The sequence below is a fragment of the Tachysurus vachellii genome, chromosome 19, assembly GCF_030014155.1.
Source record: "Tachysurus vachellii isolate PV-2020 chromosome 19, HZAU_Pvac_v1, whole genome shotgun sequence".
Classification (NCBI taxonomy): Eukaryota; Metazoa; Chordata; class Actinopteri; order Siluriformes; family Bagridae; genus Tachysurus; species Tachysurus vachellii.
In genome coordinates this window covers 13,397,793-13,425,000 of record NC_083478.1, presented here as the reverse complement: position 1 = coordinate 13,425,000, position 27,208 = coordinate 13,397,793, and the positions used below count along the sequence as shown (strand labels likewise).

The following is a 27,208-nucleotide window of genomic DNA, read 5'->3' as shown; positions in this document are numbered from 1 at the left end:
CCTCTGAGCACAGTGGCCGTTTTGTGGAGACTGTGGTATTTTGGCACGTTCCTGAATACGCAGCCTGCATACAAACAGCCAACATTTATAGCAAACATTTGGAAGAGTGTTGATCAGATTTAAACTAAACCCCTTTTAGACCTTGCTGAGCAGTGTGGTGCTGTAACACTGAGGATTTGCTAAAATACCTCACAGATGATTGACTTTCATTACCTCTGATGTTCGGAGAGAATCTTGTTTCTCTTTCTGTGGTATTTTGACGGGTATTTTGGACCTAACAGACTTCTAGCAGAGATTTATCTGACCTGCTTTAACTCGCATCTAGCTGCAGATGAGAGAAAACAGCTGTTTACCAAAGGGAAATCCACACACTGATGTAAATGTGCTGGCTGGCAGTGTGGTGATAACTGCAGTTGTTATAGCAGCAGTGATCACATCGGTAACAGCCAAGTGAAAATTGCTTTCATATTTTGTAATCCCAGTGAATTTCGAAGAAAAACGTCTGTGAAAGGAAATGACTAAACTGTCACAGCAAGAAAGACAAGAAAAAATAATATCAACAGATAAACAGCTGCACTTTGCCTTGGCTGCAAAGTCTACCCGTCTCTGGACCTGCACTGGAGGAATGAACACCATTCCTCGTAACTAAAATAGGCGTTCAGTTGGGTCGTGTAGCACATCAAGGCTATTACATTAATCCTGGGTTATCGTCATTCTAAATCCATTGTGGGGTGTTAAACCTGGTGTTAAAGGTGGACAGTGTAAAGCAAAGTGTCCAGCCGGTGGATGTTGTAGCCTAGTGGTTAAGGCGGTAGACTATTGATCAGAAGGCTGTGGGTTTGAATCCCAGGATTCAGGGCACCTCAGCAATGCTAACCTACGCTAAGATAACCCTCAATTGGTCAGTTGTGTACAATGAGAGAAAATGCTGTAAATGTAGTGCCTCATATCACCTGCTTTGTACAATAACAGGAATGCTGTACAGCAGCACTTGAAAGAAAAATATTGTCAAATAATAAGAGAGAAAGTGCATCAGTAGGAACAAAGTTTTATTTTTAACCGTTATAGATTATTAAAAAGGATTTATGAGGCAGGAGACAAGCTGCTATTTAAACTTGACATGTGCAGTATTTATCCCATCATAGTTTGTTAACCCACCCTGCAAAAATACATATACAGTAAGTGCATTAACCCAAGGTTTAGGAATGTACAATATGACACATCAGATTATTAATTAGACAGGATTATCGTTAACCCTGTGTAAAGTGACCCAGGGTTATTTCAAGTGTGAAAAGTCTTGTCATTTCCTGTGGATGGGGAAAGTCTTCCTGCATGAGACCATACAAATCAGGCTAGAAATATTTTATTATAGGTTAAATGCGACCAGTCAGAAAATCTTTGTGTATTGTTTTACCTTGACTCTGACCTGTAGGTGGACAATTGGACCTAAATAATAGCAGCAAAAAAGTGCTTATTTTAATGCGATGAAATTAAACTGTGCATAAAAAATTAGTTAGACTCATGAACAGATAAAAAGCCAGGTGCTTTCACTTATCGAGTAATAGGATGTTATGAACAATAGCTTGGCAAAACTGTCCATGCACGTGTATTTTTGTTCGTGCTGTGTCTGGCTTGTGTGTTTGGTGACTCTGAGAGATCCACCTTTCCTGATGCATGTATCAGTCCTTGAGGAAAGAGAAAGCTCTGTAAGCTGATAACATTGTGTCCTTCAAGTTTGTCCTTGATGAAAAAAAGCTCCTTCTAATAGAGTGTGTGTAAATAGTGTGTGCAGTCTGACATGACACAGGTCTATAGTGTACAGCACAGTGAACGTACAGCTGGAAAAGAGAACATCCTGCTCAGTGTATCCCATGTTAGGATGTTAGGAATAATCACCATATTACCTTCTTTGAGTTAATCAGAGAAGCTTCTTACGATGATTGATGCATGAAAGTAATGAGAACAGCTTTATCTCGTATGTTTGTCTTCTGTAATGCTCTTATTTGCACGGATGGTATGATGCAGGTGTATATGGAGTTACACCAGTAGAAACTGACCTGTTTTTTTAGCCTTTTCTCCGTACAGTTATGTAAAATCAGTTATATATACTGATGTAAAATATCCCAGTGGAACTTTTTTAATTACAAATACAGCTGAGCCAATAATGAAATGTTGAAAGAAATGAATGAAGCCAAGTGTTTTACTGTGAAATTATAGAACAACCTAAAAAAAAAAACCAGCATAAAAAGTGTCACTAAAGTGGTGAAGTTTCCTTATACTTCGTGGTTCTGTGTCCAGGAAGGTAGGTTATAACGGGCAGATGTTTAATCTGCACTCCATAATCTGTAATAGAGGTTTTAGAGAGTTTATGAAGAGCCAGTGGCATGGAAACTTGCATGATGTGTTGGGAAGGTCGAGGGGACGAGAGGGCAGGAAACTTATAGCAGTGCTGTGCTGACCTCATCTCTGGAACAGGCAGTCTCTGTTCCCCTACTGCCTGTCCCACCCTACACACACAAGGACACGCACACACACCATGTCCACCCAATTCTATAACACACATACACACAATTATACAGTCAGTTCCTTCTTTTTACTGTCCCACCCTGTTGAGACACACTGATTCATTGAGGCTACAATTGGGGGTACACACACACACACACACACACACACACATACACACACACACACGTGTCCCCTGCTGAGCCACTCCTGAGTATAATGAAAGGGGGCATCACACAGCCCACAATCAAGTAATCAAGGTCTACATCAACTGTATTAAACACTGCTTTAAGTCTCGGACAGTATAAACGGTGGGGTTATTTATTGTAACCCATTTCGTCTTGTTCAGATCCAGGGGAATTTGGGAATTGCAGCAGTACTGGGTCTCGAAGGGATTCGTCACTGTTCTAATTTACCAGCACAGGGATGTTCCTCACATGTTGTTTAAACCCTGACACATTAGTTTTGCTCACTTTGGATAGATGAGAGTTTTGGTCCATTGTGCTACAATTTTGTGTTGCATCACTGAACAAGGTGTAAAGTCATCTTTGTAGTAAATCTTAACCAGTGCTCATGAAAAACCTTCTAGAATGACGGTATGAGAGGTCAAAGCTGGGCATGCTCTGCTTTTCGGCCCGTGTATCTGCTTGTGGTGTCTATTTCTGTCCGTGTGTCCAGATTGTCCTTTACTTTCTTCAATTCCTCTTCTGTTCTTTCATTTGGGCTTGAAGTGAAGCAAGGAAGGGGAGGGTCCTCGCTCTTAAAGGCCATCTTTTGACTAAAGAGCGTTTGGGTGGCTAAAATTATGTGAACAGGCTCCCGTTGTGCGTACTCCAGATCGAGCGAGAAGGCCACGTCCAGGACAGATGCCGTCAACACACTTCTGGCTGGGCAGCACAGCCGGCCGGAGACAATCACACCACAGCGTGTTGGCTAGAAAAGCTTGGAGGAGAAGTGCTAGAGGGGGTGATTGACCTGTACGGATAGTTAGTGCTGGTTTAGAGTGGCGTTTAAGCCTGTTTATCATTTTTCCACTGTTGTTTGTGGGAGTCTTGGGAGCGATTGGTTTTAAAAGGTAAGAGGCTTGTTCCATATACTCAAGCACACCAGAGCGTTTAGGTTTTTAGGTTTATAATTTCCTCCTTTATTTACAGATCATTTCACTTCTTTCTGAAAAATGTATGCTTACAATTAATCAGATTATCCAACTAGGTTTAGATTAAGAAATAAGTTGAATAATTTTACATTATGGTTTATTCTGATTATGATAGATAAATTCAGTTATTTTCATTCGATAAGGTTTACTGTAGTAATATAATATATATACTGTATATATATTTTTTTGATAGATAAAAATGCACCTGGGAGAGATTGCATTTTTTTTAACCTACATTTTTTTGGGGTTTGTTTTGTTTTTTAAAAAGCAGTAAAAGTAAAAGGGAAACATGCCTGAGGATGATCATATTAAGCAGGCTGGATTATTAGAGCTATAGAGTCAATCTGGTCAGTGTAATCTGGCAGAGTTTATCTTACACTCCTGTAAACACTTCTTCTCTCTGTGTATATTTACCATATCACACATCCAGCTTCTAAAATATTGCGATTTGAGAAAGACGGGTGATTTCTAGCACATCGTCTATCGCTGTTTATTTATAGGATCTTTTCTTACACGAAGACCTGAAGCCCTGTGGCCTTTTCAGAGCTGTGTATTTCTTTCGCAGCCTCCTGATACACAGTAAGAAACTTCTTCATCACAACGACTCGTGTGTTCGAATGTCCAGTTTAAACGTTCTGAAATTGCACTTCTCCAAATGTCATGTTTTAAGCCCTTTGTTTTGATCTTGTTTTATCTGGATTTCAGTACCTGTGTTACTTATCCATCTACAGCTTGAAGACAGCATGAATTGGGCAGATTTTATTTTTCTATACTTATGTTATAACCCTGACTAACACCATTATTATTCCCATAACATTTCTTTCTTTTTTTTATCATTTTGTTTTTTAATTGTTATTCATTTTAATGATTAAAAATGATTCATTATTACGCTTTTAGTGATGTTTTAATTTTTCTTATTTATTTCTTATTATTTTGTTTATTTAGTGATTATTTGTCCTACATTAAAAAAAAACAACAAAAGGCACCGATGTTGTGCAGTTAAATATCGTTTTTATATCATCTATTGTCAAAATGTCCTCCAGTATCACGGTATTTGCCCATCGCTGGTGTGTTTGTGAGTGTGTTGTGTTGTATTGTATTGTGTTGTCCTCACAGACAAGACAAGAACAGTTTTAAAAATCCACCCAGATGTATAAGGCACTATTGTGTGGGTGTGTCATTCAGCGAAAGCTGCCAAGCTTTGCACATCTACACTGCAGTGCTGTATGGCATCCAGTGGGCAGGCAGTGTGTCTCCTGACAGCTGTCCAAACAGTGCCCAGCTCCGCAGAGTGGAAATGAGCTCCTTCTACCTTCACTGGCAAACGGAAAAACACACAGCTGTAGACAAAGCTGATTTATTCTCCTCAGCTCAGACGTCACACATGCACAATGCAAAATGTTGGTGCGCATATAGCCCAACACTTCATCCGTGTTCATTAGATCTCTAAGTGCGTGGGTGTGGGTTTGTGTATCAGAAATAAGCAGTGCCGAAATAGGCAAGGCTAAAGGGATCACCGAAATGGTTCAGTTATTCACTGTTCTCCAACAGTACAGCGTCTCTTAAGGCAAGGTGTGTCTTTGCAAGATTAAGTGTTATGCAAAGGTTTTGTCCTTCTACCGGACTTGGAAAGGTGAGACACTCTATAGAAAGACAAGAAAAGGACCTGGTTCAAAATCAGAGGTATAGAGCAAAATGTGAGAGAATGAGAAATACAATCAAAAAGAAAAAGAAGCTGATATAATACAGAGGTGGATCTATGAGGATTTGTTGCTGTTCTTTTTTTTTTTAGCTTCTTCAGGAAGATTGTAATTGACTTGGACTTTAATAGATCTGTTTTCTTTAGGCAGGGAAGGGCGAGCCCCATGAGTTTAAGGAAAAAACATTCAAGAAGAAGCGCCAGTGTGGGGTGTGCAAGCAAAACATCGAAAGTCTGGGATCCTTCTGCCGAGGTGAGTCTCTTCTCCTGATTCCGTCACCTTTTATTTCCCTGGAACATCTTAATTACTTTACAGTGAGGTCCTGATTCCTGTCGAACACTGTTACTCAAAGCATGGCAAACCCTGAAATTTACTTCTGTGTTGTTGTTTTTTAAATCTGTACATCTTATTCTCTGTCATCTACAGTCTGCAAAACAGCTACTCACAAGAAATGTGAAAGTAAGGTAAGTACCTACTGTTATTATTTTTATTTATTTATTCAACAGATTTTTTATTTTTTTTTTTAAGTTTCTCTCTGGTCTCATAGCCAACATACCATCAGGGTCATAAACGTAAAAACCTGGGTACCTTAACACTCTCTATCTCTCTCTCTCTCTCTCTCTCTCTCTCTCTCTCACACTCTATTTCTCTCTCTCTCTCGCTCTTTCTGAAGACCTCTGTGTTGGGGCTAGCCGCACCCCACCCGCATGCTCCACTCGTGAATGACTTATTGACAAGTCACTGAATGCCTTCTCTACCATGGCTGACCTGGCCTGCAGAAGCCTGCAGCTTCCTGCGATACGCCGAGAGTACGGCGAGGGCTAAATCACTTTTTGGAAGCTGTTCCTGTAAATTAATCTCTGTTGCTTAATTAGGCTCATAGCATTAGACATCCCTTGATGCGCTCATTCTGTGTATATTTCAGTAAAATCAAAAGGAAGCAGTTTTGGTTTAATGAACGTGGCAACACATTATTTGCTAAAGAACTTCACAGGATGTCGTGTCAAGCTTAGTGTCATGGAAATTCTCTATCCAATGACGAATAAAATCATTCTTAAAATAAAGATTTAGTCTGGCACGACAATCAGGGTTCTTTAGTTTGTGCCATGAAATGTTCTAAATGTCCTAAAATCTAAAATCTTCAGCTTTCCAAAGAACTATGGAGGAACCCTATTGTTTTGGCCAGTGTGATGATGTGTTTATGAAATGTATGATCATTTACACTAAGTAAAACACATCAGCTAGTTGTTGGGATTTAACTACAACTGTGTTCTGTACTGAGCATGACATTGCTGAATATCTCTGACTTCCGGACAAACAAGTTTATCAGTTTAACCCCAGCAGGTCTTGTATAGAAAAGGAACAGGGAGTCCCAATTTTTCTGCCATTCTGTAGCGATAGGGATCATCTCAGTCCCAGTCCCACAGGGGAACTATCAGGAACTGAGACAGTGCCTTTCCAGTCCCTTATCTGCTCAGTACCACTCCAGCTTTCAACACCTTGGCATTGACTATGAACAAAGGGATGCTTTTGAAAAACATTTCACTCCACCTGGCTAAGAAGACACAAAGGAACTTGGCATATCTGAATGCCAAGGACAAGATCAAAGTCTCCACTGCCATTCTGGGAACAAAAAAGCGACACTTGAACGCTGGCTTGGCTCAACAAAAACTATCAATAGCAGTGCCAAAAGACTGCTAGCATTAAGTCTGGTGCTAAGTCATTATAGCTTCCACATGTTTGAACTGAAGAAGCGTTTGTTTAATATCTTTAGTCATGACTGCAGTTGCCAACGTGCTGAAGCTGTGCAGCCCTCGGTGACTGCAGTCCTCCCTCGCTAATACGCAAGACCCATTTGGACGAGAGTCAGCTGTTCCCTGTTGTTCTGCTGAGCTTTAAGCAATCTGCTGTTCGCTGACAAGTGATTTGATTTGACTGTTCATCCGTCCTCCGTTCTCCCTACTGGCCTACTGGAATGTAAAACAGATCTGATGCATGCGTTAGAGTGATTTAGGACAAACCTTTTATAATGGTACATGAGCACAGATGGCAGTCATTTGGATTTAGGTTCATGCCGAATCCAGATATATTAACATTTTAGCCTTTGACCTCGAAAATTAAAAAAAAAAAAAAGAGAGAGAGAGAAATTTTTTCACAGAATAATAAAAGTGAGAGGTTTTCAAACTACTTTCAGCTCTGAAGCATTAGAAAACATATCAAGGCAGCTGGTGACGTAGCATGTTATTCATCTCGAATCTATTTCATTTGAATAGAGCTTTTAACAGTGGATATTATCACAAAGTAGTTTAACAGAAATATATAAAAATCTGGACAGAAATTAAAATATATACTTTTATCACCAAGGAGCCAGAAACAACAGTGAGACGATGTTAGGAAGAAACCTTAAGAGAAACCAGACTCAAAAAGGAATCCTGTCCTCATCATCTAGGTCAAACAATTCAATTCTAACTTAAAATATAGCTCATTGAGCTCGTTTACTTGTTTATCACAAGTAAAATATGATCGTAAATATCTTAATTTTGGTTCATTTTATGTTTGAAGTCTTTTATCCATATAACCACAAAAATATTTAACATCGATCTGAAAATATTCAACTCCCGGTGTAATCATCAAATATGCTTTTCCATATCTTGAAAAATGTCTGTGCTCACAGGAAAAGGTAAAGGAGTTAAAATGTTGAGCCATTCTTAATGATTGAAGTAATAATGTGTTTTAGAGCATTGAATATTCTAGGAAACGGCTTGCTAAGCAGTACACTCACAACATCTCGGGCAATACTGACATGCAAATTACTAATCACAAGCCATCTCATGGTTTAGTTCTAGTGTGGTATCGTTATTCGTTTCCCCAGCACTTTAATGTGTATAAAGGCCACCACTTTGTCCCAGTCCCTCTCTGGCTGCAGATTGTCTGGAGTGACTCATATGATGAGTCAAGAAATAATTTGTTTTCTTTACGTCAGCACATGTTTATGGTGAAATTGTCCTGAATTTTCCAGTTAGATGAGTCGACTGCTATCAAGGTGCATCTGCAAACAATTCTGTGAGCAGTAAAGATCCTCAAACCACAAGCAATGTTGCCCAATGAGACAAAGTGGCTCATACATCAAGGCACTGGAAAAATCTTCTCTCCAACTGTGTTCTGTGAGCTGTTATTCTCAAACGGTTCTTCCTGAATACAAAGATAGAATCAGACTTGTCTGTGCTCTTCCTCTGGGTTGTGCATTTATGTGGTTGTGCGAGAGAGACAGATAGTGAGACAGAGTGTGCGTAAGTCTGGGTCATGGTACGCACTTATCTCAAATCTTGCAACAAAGAGACTCATGCGTAGGTGTAACGTATGCCGGAGACAATGGGGGGAAAAAACTCCAAATTGCTCCAAATGCTTTCCAGGAACATCAGTTTAGGCATATATAGTGTAACAAGGGGAATAAAATGTCTTCTCTGTGATTAAATTCTTGTATCTGGACATGTGGAAATGACACAAGAGATTTTCTAGAAGCTGTAAACCTGAATGTTTGCATTACACATGGCTGCACAATCATATTATTGCATATAAAGTGAAGCTACAGACATGTTCCCCACATCATGAAAGTGATAAGATCTTATCTGCGTGGCAGACTGGAAAATTTAGTCTAAAGTCTGGCTTCTACCTCTGCAACTGATCATCTGTTAACATACCAAGCAGGTGTGGGCAGATGTTCGCATAGGTATCTGTCTTATTAGCAGCCTTCAAATGCTGCTCATAGCTTTATTTCTGACCTCTGGCTAGGATAGACAGAAGAAAAATCTCTCCCTCGGGAAGGGATTATAAACCCTTAGCTGAGCGTGTGATGTCAGGTCTATCAACATGGAGGTTCAAACAGTAACAGTAAATATAACACCATAGTTTCTCTACTAAACATTGTGTGGTTGTGAGAAGATAAACACACTATAAAATAATCACATATATTACTAACATTAGCTGGATAGCATGTTGCTAACTTCTTCTTCAATGTGTAGCTTAAACCTCACAGCAGAGTTCAAACCTGACATTATTTTAAGTGCCGTTTTTTTCCCACTTTTGACTTAAGTGCAATGTAACATATAACATGAAAAGTGCCAGAAAAGCTGTTAAAGACGAAACTGCAATTTACATAAACAAGAAGGCAAAAAAGAGAGAAGCCTCAGATTCATAATTAAATGAGATTCCTGTATTTTACTGTAGGAATAATAGACATGGCGGTTGTATCTTTGTGTTGAGACCTGCTGGGAAGAAATATCCTCAAGTGATCAGTTATAATTTGATTCAGTTTGCATTAAAAGCTTTTTTGAAGCATTACCACATGTGATTTAAGTTCATGCATTAAAGGATTAAAGATAAAGGGAATGTCACAACTGTAGGGAACAATGTATGGGGGGTGGAACATTTCCTGTAGTGGTATATTAGGGGGGAAAATAATCCTCATTTCCCGTGGTGGCAGCAGTTGGATGAGGCGAGCTGGGAGGACAACAGTTCCAGTAACTGCCGTGTGTGTGTGTGTGTGTGTGTGTGTGTGTGTGTGTGCGTGCGTGCAGGCCGTTTCAGTACCATACCGATAAACCCAAAACATAGCTTGAGATTTGACAGATTTGTCTTCTTCTTTCTCCACATTACCTGATGCTCCTCTGTATACTTTAATCCAGCTGGTCAAATTCAGTATGTAATAAATGGTGTGATTTAATTGTGTTAGTCATGTAAGTGATAAACAGTACATGTACTGACATTTAGGGTGATGTTCCATGCATCACGTGTTTATGTTGAGAATAGAGGTGTGATGTGTAGCTTTCCATATGAGTTAACATGTAGACTCTATGTTACTAAGTACAATGAAAGTATGAAAGTACAATGTGTTTTTCCACATATCTCAAACAGATCAAGTACATTAGAACAGTGTGTCCCAGATTAGATTGTATGGAATCCGTTTTTAAAACATTTGTGCCATCATTATTGAAGTGCTTTCAAATTTCAATTTGGTTTTATTATTAGTTGTGTGTTTCTGTATGGAGCTCTGTCTACAATGAAAGCTTGAATTTATTGTAGGATAAATAGAAACAGAAAATAAATATAAATAGGATAGGATACATAGAAACTTGGGGTTTTTCACCCACAAAGAAACACTGAAGAACACTTTAAGGGTTCTATGTTGAACTGTTTCTCCATATTCACAAAACCTTCCTGAAGTCACAGTATAAGCAAATCGGACAGTAAACAAGCCAAGCTAGTTTTTTCTGTTGATATCTTATAAATGGAGGCGTGTATGTACTGATTTATTTTGGTCTTGGCTCCCTTTCCTGGTTGTTGAATGACTGTTGTCCCAGGATGATTTGTAGTTCCTGTTTATGCTGGCAGAATGAGATATTAGGGGGTTGAGCAAAATAAACAAGATGAATTAAAGTGCTTATGGTAAAAGGAGCAAAAATTGAGCTCAAATTCATGTTCTTCACTGTTCACTTCCATATAAACAAGGTCAGATTGGAGCAGCTGCTTAGGAACTGGTCCAAGAGCATGTGTGAGAACCAGTCTGATGAGGAGATGATGAGATTTGGGAATCTTCTGAGAAGAAATCAGTAAACTGAATGCACATCCTGACCTTTACAATTCACTGCAGTTCTGTCCAGCTTTGAAATCCTTATCACCCCTCAGGGATACTTACCTCATCATGCTGCATGTTTTGCAAGGTTTTTACCCCTTGTTATATTTCCACATCTCAGATACACATAAAAGCAGGTCTGTGATTTCTTTCATCATTGCTATATTGCAGTTCATATGAGACAAAGGTGAATTATATTGATCAAATATCTCTTTAGGTATGACAAAGAAAATTCCCCAGAGATGAGTGTATAGGTTTCTGAGATTCTCTACATGTATAGGTCTAGATTCTGACACAGGGTCTGTCCAATCATCCCATTTTAAACAACAACAACAAAACATATTTACATATTATTTTGGATGTACTTATGTACATCTTATTAATAAAAACACCTACAGTTACGTTTACACTTCTGGCATCCTTATCCAGAGTGACTTACTTTTTTTATTTCACTTTATACAGCTGAGCAACTGAGGGTTAAGGGTTAACCCGATTCGTACACTTCGCCACAGTGGGTTAGTCAGTAGCAGTTTGCCTACAAAAACATCTCTACAGTAGTTGAAGAGGTAGTGTGTGTGTATATCGGTAGCCTTTTTTGTAGAACAGTAGCCATGCACGCAATTTTGGGATGAATCTGTTGAACACAGCTGACTTGAAGATTGGATTTCGGAATGTTGTGGGTTTGAAAGGAAAGCCCCTTCTCACCACCACAGTGTTTTTTGCCTACTACATTCCAGCCTGACTAATCTCATTAATGATGCTGTTTACACCAGCGGTAATGTCTGCCCTCCCTCTCCTCCCACACTTCCTCCACTCCTTCCTTCCTTCTCTTCCTCTAGCCATCATTCAATCTCAATTTAAACCACACCCATTCTTCTCCACTCATATCTTAATCCTTATGTCTTTATCTCCCTCCCTCCCTTCCATCATTTATAGTCCACCTCTTGGATAAAGAATGTAGTAGCTATCTTGCCCAGAGCCCAACCGTATTGCTTTTTGGGTGGATCAAGGTCAATTTCAGCCAGCCTGAAACCCAGAACTTCAGAAAGCAGTTTTCCCAATGGATTTACCTGCAGCATCTGTATTGACACTTGTCTGTGTTTACTTTAGATCACTTTTTTGGGGATTGGGGATAGGCCTCATGTTTTACATTATACAGGGTCTCAAACCTCACAGTGGACACACACACACGCGCTCACACATACACACATTGCCTTGTATTAAACTTAATATGACATCAGGCAGTGTTAATCATCTGGAATGTTTATGGCTGTCTGAATAGACTAGGTATTACATGCCACTTCACACACATCTTTCTGAAATTATGGTTAGGTTGTGTTGTATTTGGAGACCTGCTTCAGCAAGCGAGTTTTATATAAGAGTATGTAATGTTTCATTTGGCCTCGAGAAATATTTATACTACCCTCCCGCCAAGTCAGTCTGAAGATTACCATTATGGCATGCAAGAACCTAATCTCTCAGTGATGGAAGTCCACTCGAATGTTGGGCCATTCCTAATTGTCCTGTAAAATCCAGAAAGAGACAGAGAAAAGAAGGAAGGGCACAATTCAGAAAATTGCAAAAAAGCCATTGCAGAAAATGAGTGCATAAGTGTTGGCCCACGAGATGGAATCTAGTGTGTTTGTTCTGGCATAAAGCTCCCCTGCTGCAGGCCCCCAACCCAGCAAGAGTGAAGCACACTGTGAAAAGACTGAGGAAAGCCTTGCATTGGGGAAAGGGGAGCTTTGAGGGAGTTACAAATGGACAGAATAAGAGAAAATGAAGTAGAACGTTTGCGATTGAAACAAGGTTTACTCGTAGTGGAGACCTACTTTTGTGGCATTAGAATGGCTGATGGTCATTGGAAGGGAAGGCAGTAATGGATTTTGACCGGAAACAGACCTGATGATGATATGACTATATTGGACATGTGGAAAGTGGGTTAAACTGAGGGTAGGATGTTAAAAACGACAGACAGTTATTCACTGTGAAGGACAGTAGTCTGTATTTCATGTAGACTAATTACTTAAACAGACACCATCTAATGTTTTACTTCAGCAGTAGTTGCCCATTTCCCATGCAATCAATCATGTTAATCTTGCATATATAATATAATATAACATAATATAATATAATATAAATTAGGACTGTTTAGGACACACTATGCATTTTGATAAAGGCCAAGGACTGAAATGAGTTTCTAAGGCAAATTAAATTTATATGTTTTAATTGTTTTTTATTGCAAAGTAGTTAAGTCAAATTGTGTGAGAAATAGCTAACAAGTGCTGAGCCTATTTGCAAAGTATAATGTAAAGCCTTGGGTGGTCTGCTTCTACCGAAATACTGTTAAGAATGTAAATTGCTTAATACTTTTCTACGTCAGTGCATCATTACATATGTGCTTTATTGAATTGGTGAAGAAAACCCTTCTATGTGCAGAGCAGGTGTCCAGACTGCTATTGTGCTGTATATTTGTTACACAAGATTGATTTGCAGTAAGTAAGAGAGCAGAGAATTGAGCTGCTCATGAGTTACATGTACAAATCCTTTTGCCTGGGTATTTTCAGACTTAAGCCAAGACATTTGGAAAATCAGTATAATAATCAGAGCCCACCTAGCAACACACACACACCACACTGTACATAGAGAACATAGAGAATTAGTTTGACATCAGAGCTTCTCCTGGCTCCTGTCTTTTTCCCCCTCTCCCTCACTTATCCACTTTTTACAAATACTTAGGCTTAAACAGCACTTTCCTGGAAAACAGCACAAATATGCATCAAGTCTGAATTCTGCGTCATACATTAGTTTCTTCAGTGTGTCATACAACCAAAGTTTAACACAATCTGATAACCTCTCACGCATACACACACCAAGTCCCAAACCAGGGCCAGCACAGTGAGATCTATTGGCCTCAACCCTTTTCCTGTAGCCAAACAAACAGGGCAGCACAGGAGCGGATGTGTTCAAGGGGGGCTGGAGAAACTGTAGCAATGGGCCATTACATAAGCATGACTGTCAGAACACACGCGCACACACACACACGTGCGCACACACACACACACACACACACACACACAACTTGCCCAGACCATCTGAGCCTACCACTGCTTTGCTTTATTTGTCCACATGAAAGATCAAAGGTAATCCCAATTTCCAGTTCTCAGTGATGTACAATCCTTAAGTGCAAAGCCTAACTCTCACTCACTCTCTCACACGCACACACACACACGCACATACACACACACACACACACACACACACACACACACACACAGTCAACAGCATATGTGAGTTTTTTTTACCCTGTAGCTTATCTGACACTGTAAGGAAGCATTTCCTCTGCCCCTTCCTATCACACCACTCCCTTCCTTTCATCCTCTACACGAAGGGAGGAATTGTAACGGGGTGAAAGGGAATAGTGGCAGGCCTGTGTGTATATGAGTACATGTGTAGGTGATGGGGATGTTGCCATATTACTTAATCAAGTTACTGTTCTTTGTTGCAGGCCAGCACACCCTGTACCCCGGCCCCATCCTCAGATTTGGTGAGTTGAATTTTCGTTCATTCTGTATAGTAAATGCCTTGTGCCCAGTGGTCACAGATTAGTCACTGGACCCACGGCCAGGATGAACTGCTTACTGAAGATAAATGAATGAGTGAATAAACATTACATTTTAGGAGTTCTTGTCTGTGCTAGATGACTAGTCTAATCACTTCACTTCACTTGTTTTGGTTATTTGCTCACTTAAACACTCACTTTATTTCCTCCCTCTGTTATTCACGCAGATGTGAAAAAGAGCTCTTTTAATTATGTTTGTTCTAAATTTTTTTAAACTCTTGATTTTTAATGTTTGACTGAAAACATTAAAAATCAATGTACTGTACATTTTTGCTCCACAATCAAAGTAAAAAAGTGTGCCATGCCTTGTCATTTTGGTGGTACCCTCAATCATACACCTTTTGTACTGTTAGTATGTTCCTTTTATCTAGAAAAGTGCATGTAGCGTTCAATACCTTATGTACCATATGTACCTTAATCTATACAAGGAAATTTATGATCTAGTACTTTTTTCAGAGAGCAAAGGACAAAGCTGTCTTATAGACATTTTCTGAAAGAGTTTGACAGAGACTTACTTCTAAGGAGATCAGCGTTGTTCCTTTTGGAAGTGATGACAGGAGAAGAGACTCCAAGCTACTAGAGAATTTCAATTATTCATCCAAGTGATTTTTCTTCCAGATTTTCTCTAAAGTCTTTTAGCATTCAGTAAAATCGGGGGCCAAACTAAACACACATTCTTGTCTGTTGGTTGTGTTTATGGTGCCTTATCCTGCTTCTCATCTACAGCAGCGGAGAGGAACGACATCCTCACGACACATTCAGCATCTGGTAAGAATGCTCTTAACTTTCGTTCTTTCTCAATGTATTTGTACAACCCGATACAGTATGTGTGATAGTCACACATAATAATAATCTAATCTTGCTTCATTTCTTCAGGGCTCAACCAAATCTCTGACATACACCAAACCGAGGAGTACTTTACCCAGGTAAATGTTCCAGAGTTTTCGCTATGCAACAGAGCAGTAAGACAGAAAGCATTCTTCAGCAGCAGACCTGCATGAGCCCTCGAGCCAGTTACTCTTTACAAACATCCTGGGCCATAAATTTGTGGGTTTTATCTGTGGAAGGAAACTGCTGAAGCTCATTGAGCTAATGTGTTTTGGCTTTGAGTGCGGAGTAATATGGAGAGAGTCATCACTCAAGCATGTGACTAAGCACTTGGTTATTTTTGCTGGAACAGTCTGACAGCTTGGATGTTTCATATCAAAATCCGCTCCACATGACTTGTGCACCAATTCAACACATTACCAAAAACTGAAGGAAGACTGTTTGTAATTTTGTGGGCTGGAAGCATAATGCATTCCGAACTCCTTCTCATCAATAGCTGGATCCTTATCTCTACCTTCACCGCCCGTATTTATAGCCAAAGTTTCTGTTACAAATGTAAAGAATCAAACAACAATGAACTCTAAACATCCCTCTTCTCAGGAGTCTAAGTGTGGATCGGGTGATGGACAGGGTGATGGAACGCCACTATGACTTCGACCTCACCTACATCACTGAGCGTATCATCTCTGTCTTCTTTCCCCCTCTGCTGGATGAGCAGCGTTATCGCCTCAATCTCAAAGAGGTGGCAGCTATGCTCAAGTCTAAACACCAGGACAAGTTTTTGGTCAGTACCTCCGGTTCTACAATTCAGTAATTAATTAATTAATGAAATGAATATGGAATTAAAGCATTTACTTTGCAATTATAATTTGTACTAATTCCTCGTCTGTCCCGTACAGTTACTAAATTTGTCTGAGAAAAGGCATGACATCACACGACTTAACTCCAAGGTAGACTTACTGGACTTTTCATAATCCCTTTACAAGGAAATAGGTTTTGACATAACTAAGCTCATTTCTCTTGTTCTCTATCATTATCATTCCATTCCTATCTCTCTCTGTCTCTGTCTCCCTGTCTCTCTCCCTCTCTCAGGTCCATGACTTCGGCTGGCCAGATCTACATGCACCCCCACTAGACAAAATCTGTTCCATGTGCAAAGCCATGGAGACATGGCTGAACTCTGACCCCCAGCATGTGGTGGTCCTGCATTGCAAGGTCAAAGGTTATAAATGTCTTGAGAAAGCACACTTAGGGTGACAAGAGGCAGTTATCAGAACCCACAGACTATCTTGTTCAAATGCTAATATAATAATATAGATTATAATAACAGGAACAGCAAATATGATTCATTTCATCTAGAGCTAGTTTAACAACTCATGCTTTGTTTTATACTGTCTTCTGTTAGAAAACCACAATATCCTATAACCATAGTTTAACAACTTGAATGTGCTATTTAAAAATGATGTTTAGGTAACATTTATTATAATTTAAATCTCCTGTAATCAAACCTAATTTTTCCTTTCTAACAAGCTCAAACATTTCTTTTTACAGGGGAACAAGGGAAAGACAGGCGTCATCGTCGCAGCATACATGCATTACAGCAAGATCTCCGCAGGGTGAATTCTCCATTTTAATTCTCCACACAAAACTGATATTTGAAGCATATAAACCATCACACAGGATAGAGATTATAACTGAATAAAAGAAAATAACCCAAAACTAATATACTGTGTTCCAGAGTAGTTTGGAAGGAATGGATATTTTAATATCAAGTTAATATCAATATCTGATGCTACTGAATGGCACAACAATGAAAGTGCTTATCGGCAGAACACAGTTTTAATCCTGGATATGCCATAAGTATCTATAGCAGGGCTTTCACTACTAGAGAGTTCTAACTAGTGAGGGTACTTTGGTGGCAACTAAATTGAAGGAGAAATGGGATAGAAGTCCAGAATGAAAACAAAACCAACAATCAAAAGGGTATCTCTTCTTAAGTACAAGTATACAGTATACTCAGGAGAATAACTATGAGGCTGAGACTTGGGCGTAAACATTAACAACCTCATGTGTCATATATACTTGATATGTATGTCTTCATACAGGGCAGATCAGGCTCTCAGCACACTGGCAATGAGGAAATTTTGTGAGGACAAAGTGTCATCTTCTCTCCAGCCTTCTCAGAACAGGTGTTTTTTTCCCTCATATGTATGGTTTTATATGTGGTTTCGCTTTTTTGTCTTAAACAGACCTTTATATACATTACAGACATTCTGTTGTACTTCTCCCTCTCTCTCAATTAAATTTGGTTATCCTACATGACCAAAGGTTTGTGAACACCAGAACATCACACTTGTATGTGCTTTTTAAACATCACATTCCAGATTTAGTCCCCCAGTGCTATAATAATAGACTTCACTCTTCTGAGAAGGTTTTCCACTAGATTTTGGAACGTGATATGTGGATTTGTGCTCATCCAGCCACTAGAGCATTGGTGAGGTCAGGTGAGGAGGACTGGGGTCTAGTCATTGTTCCAGTTCATCTCAAAGGTGTGCAGTGGGGCTGAGGTCAGTGCTCTAGTGCAGGACACTTTATCCATGACAATTTATGTCTTTACAGGTCTCACTTGTGTACAGGGGCATTATCACTCTGGACCAGGTTTGGACCTTTTAGTTCCAGTGAAAGAAATCTTAATGCTACATTCAGTTAATTGTGGCGTGACCTCAACTTTGTGGCAACATTTTGGGGAAGGTACACATATTGGTGTAATGGTCGGGTGTCCACAAACTTTAGCCCAAGTAGTATACATTTATTGGCATGACTGTTACAACCGTTGTGTTCTCTCTCTCTCTCGCTCTCTCTTTACAGATATATATACTATTTTGGTGGACTTCTCTCAGGGGCCATAAAGATGAACAGCAGTCCACTTTTCCTCCATCAGGTTCTCATTCCCACCATCCCCAATTTTCATTCTGATGGAGGTGAGTCCTTAGCTTTATATGAGTATCACGTTGATGGGAATGTTTTAGTGTTGGCATGTGTGTGATTGTGTGCTCACAGTGAGAGTTAACACCGGTTTGTCAATAACCACTCCTCGTGAAAACACGCACATACAAACAGAGCATGTTTGTTTTTAATCTGTTGCAGTGGAGGAGATGGTCCTGGAAGCATTTAACACATTCCTCCATCAGTCTACCTTGTTCTCAATGTTTATCTCTCACTATCTTGTTGGTCTTTTTTTGTTCCTCTGTCTACAGGGTACTTGCCCTTTATGAAGATCTATCAGTCCATGCAGCTGGTCTACACTTCTGGCATTTAGTGAGTCATGTTCCAATTAGGCATTTTTAGGCTCAACTGAATTACCAGCTTATGCAGCCTGTCATCCTGTGTCTGTGTTATCTGCAGTGATTTGCAGGGTTCAACAGGCAGAAAGCTGTGTGTGACCATCGAGCCTGCTCTGTTGCTGAAAGGAGACATTATGGTGTGTAGCACTAATCTTACCATAACGTAATCACTGCAGCCTTGTCTCAGTTTACAGCCTAACAGAACATAAATGTGTATGCCTTCTTTCTTGGCACAACTAAATAAGTGTGCATGTCTGTCACCCCTCATTCTCTAGGTAAAGTGCTATCACAGACAACTTCAGGCCACTAGGGACACAGTGTTCCGCCTCCAGTTTCACACCTGCACCATTCATGGATCACAGCTCTGGTTTGGGAAAGGAGAACTTGATGAAGCTTGCTCAGGTACACCAACCATTAAACAGTCAAGTTGGCCATCCTGAATGTTTGAATTCCCTCTGTACTAATTTTCTATTATTACACCGTGCTTTCCCGATTTTATCCCGATTAAGGATTAAGACAGTGGCAAAATATCCTGTGTGTGTTCAGGAAGATCCTCAGTGGAGCTGTTTTAACTGCAGTATAAAATGTAGCATGTTTTAATATCTGCCCATAATTCACTGTATCCCCACTTTAGAGAATTTACAACATCTACTCACCAAATCTCCTCTCTGTGTATAATGCCTGCCTATAATTCCAAGATAATTAAGATGACATGCTTCCTAAACACTCTATCCTGGCTTTGTAGCAGTACTGTTGAATAAACTTGAGCCTCGCATGTCAGTTTTATTAATTTTGTAATGTGACATACATATTTGTCTATATATTCATTGTGTAATTAAGCATAGATGAAGGCTTATAGAGCAAATCTATTGTGCTCACTCCTATTTTTAAAGTAACCAACTTTTTAAATATCTCACTGGTCTCTATAGATGACCGATTTCCCTCTGATGCCACTGTGGAGTTTGTCTTTTCTTCTGGGCCAGAGAAAATTAAAGGTATTTTGGTAACATTCAAATTCTGCAAAGTTTTTCTACAATAAAAACATTATTGCTATCTTTTAATGTCACAAAATTCACCGTATATTGTACAGAGGACTGAATGTGACTGCAACATTGCTTTATTCATGTATTCAGATATACTACTAATGCAATGATGCAGTATTAAAAAAACTAAATAATTATGCTAAAATATGACGCAGATATGTTAAAATACTCATTTGGTTATGGTTGCTCAGTATTATTTTAAACCCTTAAGTGGTTGTAGTTCTGTGGAAGGTGATTTTTCCTTAATCATATTGTTGGGAAAACTAAGCAATACAAGAAGATTTTTAAAATTCTTTGAAACATGATCATAGTGTGTAAATACAGTTATACTGGTTAACATGTTCAGTTTTTAAAGTGATCCTGTATATGGTTTAGGGCGAGAATACCAGCGGAATGACCCAGCAGTCACAGTTGACTATAATACAGCTGATCAAGTGGTACGCTGGGATTCTTATGACAACTTGAATCACAGACATGGAGACAATCAAGATGGTATAAAAACCTTGTATTTTGGCTTTCCATTTACTTTCTAAACTATTTTTGGTTAGATTATATTTTCATCAAAGTGTTAATGTCAGTTGAATTGTCATTCTTTAGATATTGCACACACTCGAGGGCCTCTGGATGGCAGTCTGTATGCTCAGGTGAAGAAGCGACGTGCTGCTTGTGCTTCCTCTTCCTCGTCCACCAATGGTAGTCCAGGGAAAATCTATGATGAGAGACAAGGTCATCCCCTGTCACTTAGCACAGATTCTGGGCATTCATCAGCTCCACCTGAACGTCTTGAAGATTCACCCAGAAGACCACCACCTACTCAACAAGAACGCGAGGAATTGGAGCGGCTTCTTGGAGGTATTGAGGGAGAGAGGACTAGCAGGGATCGTGATCGTGAGACAGCAATTTTGGATGATGGAGACTCATTCCCACAAGAAAATACTGGATCGCTGCGCTTGGCTCGCTCATGTTCTTGCCGCATGGGCTACAGATCACAGCGATGCTCTGAATTCCATCACTTACCCAACGGGTACTGCTTGGACCACTCAACTCCCAGCAACAACCACACAGCAGTATCTTCACCAAACATGTTAGGTCTGTGCCAACACCACAGTGGTCATTCTGTGCACCAGCCACTCCCACCTCCAGACCTGCTGTGGGACCGACAGCAAAGCACTCAGCACTACCTGCATGGTCCTTCTAGACATGCTTGCCCTTATCCATCCCAGGAGCTCTGCCCTCACCCTCATTCACTTTCCCCTAGTGGAAGACTGCTGTGTCGATCAGATGAATTCCTCCCGTACACCCAGGCACAACACAACCATCCACACCACTCGAAAGCACCTGGACCCTACCATGATGTGATGCTTGTAGACAGCCTTCTACCACCTCCTAGCTGCCCATGCCGGGATTGCTGCTTGAGACGAGAGGACTTTCACACTTTACGACTCGACAGAGGAGAAGTATTGCACTGGGAAAGGGAAGAGCTCAATCGAGATGGTGGATTAAGGCGAAGCAGAGGACCAGATGTTCCAAGACAGACAGAAGTGCACTGGGAGCAAGAGGCAGGGTTAAGACAAGGTCGGGAGGTCTCACTACATTGGGACAGGGACAGAGAGGCAGAACTACAATGGGAGCGAGAACGAGAAGCTGAGTACTGGCACCGAAGAACTACCTTGCCACCATATGGCCCCTCAAGTCATGAGCCTGCTTTCACATTTGACCCACTGCCCCAGGGTCACCCTGCATTTCCTGAACCCTCAAGATCACTCAGTCATGCCCACCTGGATATAAAGTATAGCAGTGGCTCCAGCAGCTACCAGACATCTCACCAGATGTGCCCCTGCTCACCCTACCAGCCCTCGCCTTCTGAGAGTCGTGGCTACGCTTCAGGATACCAGTCAGACTCCACGTCTCCACTGCCTCATAGCTACTCCTCTTGCTATAGCCATACAGACCCCCACCAGCAGCACTACACCACCAACACACACTCAGGTCAGATACCACAGAACTCACCACCAACATGATAAAAGCATTTCATTAGGATTTTTATTTGAAACAAATAGGGTGTTTCATCCAGTTTGGTGCTGAAGTGATGTTGTTCCAGGGCCAATAAAACATTTTATAATAAATCAGAAGTTGTTTCTTTTCTTTTAAGAATATTATCATGACATTTACTGAGTTCTTATAGCTATGCTTAGGAGTCTAGTCGCAATGCTGTGCTTTCCTGCTTTTTGGTCAGATGGTTCTGGAGTTCCAGGTGAGAATGTAGGATGGCGGGACCATATTACCCATGGTTCCTTGAGGCGGCTACATCGTGAAGCACATGGACCATGCTCCACCCCCTCAGATATATCTGGACCACCCACTCCAGTCCACACCAGCAGCCCAACGCATACACAAGAGAGGTAACTGTGCTTTTCACTGAGAATGTACATAGTGGAATAATTGAATTAAATTTTGTAAATGAAATTGATAATCAAAATAACTTTTTCGGTTCAAATTCAGAACTGGCATTGTTAATCTTGTTATTAGTAGATTTACAAACACCCAGAGGATATATAAAATGTAAAACCAAAATTCTACATAAATCGGCTATAGTTAAACCACTGAAAAATTCCATTTTCCTTTGTCCAACCTGATTTCTAGCCCCAGTCTGAGTGTACGGGATCAGGAGGCCCGATCATCAGAGATGAGCACAGTCAGCACCTCACACCAGGAGAGAACAAACCCATCTCTACAGATAAATCTGTCAAACTCTGGGCCAGACCCTCATAAAGTTGGAAGTCCATCCACAGAGCCTCCTAAATCATGCATGTCCATCCCAGAGAAACACTGCATCCTTCCTCATCAGCTCACTACACATTCTCCTACTCAGCAACTCACATTACATCCTTCATTTTCTCCTCAACAGCTCTCCCCACATTCATTGTCTTCTTCGCAGCAGCTCTCCCCACATTCTTCCTCTCCTCAGCAGCTCTCCCCACATTCTTCCTCTCCTCAGCAGCTCTCCCCACATTCTTCCTCTCCTCAGCAGCTCTCCCCACATTCTTCCTCTCCTCAGCAGCTCTCCCCACATTCTTCCTCTCCTCAGCAGCTCTCCACACATTCTTCCTCTCCTCAGCAGCTCTCCACACATTCTTCCTCTCCTCAGCAGCTCTCCACACATTCTTCCTCTCCTCCTTATCAGAACACTACACACTGCTCCCCTCCTAATCAAAACTCTCCACGTTGCCCACTTCCTCTACAGAACTCTGCACACTGCCTCCCTCTGCAGCAGAATGGCACACATGGGCCAACTCCTCAACAGCGCCCCGCAAACCACCCATCTCCTCATCAGAACTCCACACACTGCCCACCTCCTCAACAGAACTGTTCACACTCCTTACCTTCTCAACAGTGCTCTGCACAGCACTCACCTCCTCAACAGAGCTATGCACACTGCATAACTCCTCAACAGAGCTCCACAAGCCACCAACCTTCTCAACAGAACTCTGCACACTGCCCACTTCTTCTACAGAACACTGCACAGTGCCCGTGTCCTCAGCAGAGCTCTGTACACCACCCAGCTCCTCAACAAGACTCCACACACTGCCTAGCATCTCAGGAGAATTCTGCATGTTGCTTGCCTCATCAACAAAGCTCCACACACTGCTCTCCTTCTCCACAGAACTCCACACATTCTGCCCCTGTAATCACAACAACCGACACTAACCAGCAAGCCCCAGTGCCTTCTACCCATTCTGCCCCAGCATCTCCCACTAAGACCAACCAACAGCAGAGCACTAGCCAGCCAAACAAGGAAACCAGTCTGCCCCCCTCAGCTTCTCAGCCAATCCAAAATGAGGCAGTATTACCCACTGTTTCTCCTCATTCTTTGCACCAGATTGACCAAATCCCAATATCAGAGTCTGTTCCAGCCCAGCCTCACAGCAATGGAATGCCATCAATTTCTAATTCAGAGACTCCCAATTTATCTCCTTCTTCTCCTGTTTTACCTCAACCACCAATTGGTAGTCTGAATGGCTCTTCCTCACCTGAACCCCACGTGCCAGGCTTTGCAACTCTGGGCAGGAAGTTGATGTTGGGTACAGAATCCACCCTATCTGGAGATCCAGATACCAGTTGCAGCACCGCTGATGCTTACCCTCTTATTGACAACACTGCCACACAGCCTCCTTTGCCAGAGAAAAGACGACAGGGTACCCAGCCAGACTCACCCAATGGAAGGTCAGGCACCTTAAGAGCATCCACGAGTCATTCCCCCTCTGGCCAACACCATGTTACCTTCTCACCATTGGTAGGAGCTGTGACTGTACCATGTGGGCAGAATGATGGGCTGGAAGAGGGTGAAACAGGCACCAGGGTCAGTGTGAAGTTTGTGCAGGACAGCTCCCGTTTCTGGTACAAGCCTGGAATCTCCAGAGAACAAGGTTAGTTAGATGGCACAATGCATCAGAGGACATCCCTTAGTTTTTAGACCTATAACTTAGCAAGGCATTTAGACTTCAGGACAATTTTATTGCAGTTCATTCAAATTACAACATGATTAGTTGTATGATGACAGAATGTACAGAACAGCTGACTTAAACTCTGTTCTGTTCCCTCATCTACAGCAATTGCAGCTCTGAAGGAAAAGGAGCCGGGTGCATTCGTCATCAGGGACAGTAACTCCTTCCAGGGGGCTTATGGTTTGGCCCTCAAAGTGGCCTCACCACCTGCCAACATCAGCAGCCATTCCAGCAAAGGTAGTGCATTATTTGAGTGTGTGATGCATACACATTTAATACTACAAATTCCATCCATTTACTTCTACAGGAATCTGAACATGTACAAGAATATGAGTTAAATAGCAGGCAGGATTGAAATAGTTCAACTAAATCTCAAGGGGAATAAACTTATCTATGAATATTCAGTTGAACTGTTGAAGTGTTTAGTGCAAGAGGTCTTCAGAGGCTTAGTCTTAATTTTGTGTACATCTTCTGGCCATTTGTAAGCTAAGGTCTAAGTTTGTCTCTAGCACCCCCAGTGGACAATGTAAATTGACACCGCACAATTACATTTAAAACCAACACACCTATCAGCAAAGAAAAAAAAAATGTTATGCTACCACCTGTATATCTGTAAACAAAAACTCTTTGGGCTTCAAGCCCCAGTACTGCCAAGCTGCCACTCGGGCACTTGAGCAAAGCCCTTATCGCTTTCTACTCCACGGGTAATGTATCATGGCTGATGGCCTTGTGCCCTTAACCCAACTTCCTACGCAGGGATCTGCAAAGAAAAGAATTTCACTGTGCTGTAATGTATATGTGACAAAAATAAAGGCTTCTTCTTCTTCCTTCTTTCTTCTTGATCCATCTTCTTCCTTCTATTTCTTTTTCTTGCTTCTTCTTCCCTCTTCTTTTTCTTGCTTCTTCTTCCTTCTTCTTATTTTTTCTTCCTTCTTCTTCTTCTTCTTCTTCTTCTTCTTCTTCTTCTTCCCTCTTCTTTTTCTTGCTTCTTCTTCTTCTTCTTCTTCTTCTTCCCTCTTCTTTTTCTTGCTTCTTTTTCTTGCTTCTTTTTCTTGCTTCTTCTTCTTCTTCTTCTTCTTCTTCTTCTTCTTCTTCTTCTTCTTCTTCCCTCTTCTTTTTCTTGCTTCTTCTTCTTCTTCTTCTTCTTCTTCCCTCTTCTTTTTCTTGCTTCTTTTTCTTGCTTCTTTTTCTTGCTTCTTCTTCTTCTTCTTCTTCTTCTTTTTCTTGCTTCTTCTTCTTCTTCTTCTTCTTCTTCTTCTTCTTCTTCTTCTTCTTCTTCTTCTTCTTCTTCTTCTTCTTCTTCTTCTTCTTCTTCTTCTTCTTCTTCTTCTGAAAAGAATGTTTTACTATCCTTTACAATGATATTAAAAACCTAAAAATTGCACTGCCTTTCTATTTATCTGTATGTAAACGGCATGTTTTTATATTTTCATATTTTCTAGGAGATCCTCTGGAACAGCTGGTGAGACATTTCCTAATTGAGACTGGACCGAGAGGGGTGAAAATCAAAGGCTGTCAAAATGAGCCTTACTTTGGTAAGCACATCTCAAAACAACTGGCATGAACACATTCTGATAATTTGGACTGTGTGTAACAGCCCTTGTATACTTTACTAAACCGTTTCTCTGAATCGATACTGTTTTTCTTTTCTGAATAATTAAAAATACATCTGGAATATAATTCTGGATATTTTGTGTGTTGTAATAATAGCAATCAAAGTTAACATAAGCTAAACTATATGAACCTGAAACATATCAGGTAGTCCTCAACTGGAGTGACACTTGAGTGTAATTTTATTAAATTGAAAAAAAAAAGTGTGTGTGTGTGTGTAGGTGTTTGTGTGTGTAGGTGTTTGTGTGTGTGTGTGTGTGTTAAATGTGTGTGTTAACATTCTGTGTATCTGTGTTTCACAGGGAGTTTATCGGCGCTGGTATATCAGCATTCCATTACACCCATCTCTCTGCCCTCGGCTCTCCGCATCCCTGACAAAGGTACAGGCAGCGTACATTAAAGATGTTTGATGGAACTGATAAACACAAAATATCAGCAGTAGGAATGTCATATCGAGAATGAAAAACACTAAGTACAGAATATGCTGAAATCCAACTAACAATAAAACACATTAACATGTGAATTTGTGTACAAATGATCTCTTGGATGTAAAAAGTTGTATAGTTTGATGGAGTGAAGTTCTTAAAGTATTAAACATCTACTATAAATCTATAACAAGTATTACCCCCTCTGTCTCTCTCTCACACACACACACACACACACACACACACACACACACACACACACACACACACACACACACACACACACCCTCCCTCTCTCTCTCTCTCTCAGATCCCATAACAGAGATCCAGGAAGTGCAGCCTGTCAGCAACATGAGCACAGCAGCAGACTTACTGAAACAGGGAGCAGGTAAACACTCACATCTTCACCCCTTTTTCTTATTTCCTTGCTTCTTTTACTTACTGTTATTCTTTCTCTTCTTATTCATTCTCTCTTTTTCATTTGATCATTCCAATTCGGTCACACACCAGAATTATGCCATCCCTTGCCTTTTCTTTTGTCTATTTTCTTTCTTCTTGCTCATGCATTTTTCATCCATTTTTTTTCTTGGTGTTAGAAGTTTCACTAGTTCTCCTACTCAGTGTTCCTCTCTCCTCAGCATGTAATGTGCTGTACCTGAACTCGGTGGAGACTGAGTCTCTCACAGGACCACAGGCAGTAGCTAAAGCGACAGGCATGATGATGTCACTAAGCCCTCGGCCTTTAGCCACGGTAGTGCACTTTAAAGTGTCGACACAGGGCATCACTCTGACTGACAGTCAGCGCAGGTACGCTAACTCTAACAAGATCAGTTTTTATTT

General features: G+C 40.7%; 1 protein-coding gene across 6 annotated transcripts in view; it reads left to right on the top strand.

Moving 5' to 3' along the window:
* The window catches only part of tns2a (tensin 2a), a 38,160-nt gene that overhangs the window by 7,859 nt on the left and 3,093 nt on the right, over positions 1-27,208 (top strand). For 3 of the 6 annotated variants that reach the window (XM_060894824.1, XM_060894821.1, XM_060894825.1), the window contains exons 2-25: positions 5,505-5,610; positions 5,785-5,822; positions 14,499-14,537; positions 15,339-15,380; positions 15,489-15,538; positions 16,041-16,224; positions 16,340-16,390; positions 16,533-16,655; positions 16,992-17,056; positions 17,546-17,629; positions 18,309-18,421; positions 18,698-18,758; positions 18,846-18,921; positions 19,060-19,186; positions 19,714-19,779; positions 20,203-20,319; positions 20,425-21,816; positions 22,064-22,229; positions 22,471-24,254; positions 24,438-24,569; positions 25,775-25,867; positions 26,246-26,323; positions 26,679-26,756; positions 27,007-27,175. In XM_060894824.1, the coding sequence (XP_060750807.1) occupies positions 5,505-5,610; positions 5,785-5,822; positions 14,499-14,537; positions 15,339-15,380; positions 15,489-15,538; positions 16,041-16,224; positions 16,340-16,390; positions 16,533-16,655; positions 16,992-17,056; positions 17,546-17,629; positions 18,309-18,421; positions 18,698-18,758; positions 18,846-18,921; positions 19,060-19,186; positions 19,714-19,779; positions 20,203-20,319; positions 20,425-21,816; positions 22,064-22,229; positions 22,471-24,254; positions 24,438-24,569; positions 25,775-25,867; positions 26,246-26,323; positions 26,679-26,756; positions 27,007-27,175 (5,234 nt within the window). The remainder of the gene's footprint in view (positions 1-5,504; positions 5,611-5,784; positions 5,823-14,498; positions 14,538-15,338; positions 15,381-15,488; positions 15,539-16,040; positions 16,225-16,339; positions 16,391-16,532; positions 16,656-16,991; positions 17,057-17,545; positions 17,630-18,308; positions 18,422-18,697; positions 18,759-18,845; positions 18,922-19,059; positions 19,187-19,713; positions 19,780-20,202; positions 20,320-20,424; positions 21,817-22,063; positions 22,230-22,470; positions 24,255-24,437; positions 24,570-25,774; positions 25,868-26,245; positions 26,324-26,678; positions 26,757-27,006; positions 27,176-27,208) is intronic. The other 3 variants (XM_060894822.1, XM_060894823.1, XM_060894827.1) reach the window with 3 other exon arrangements.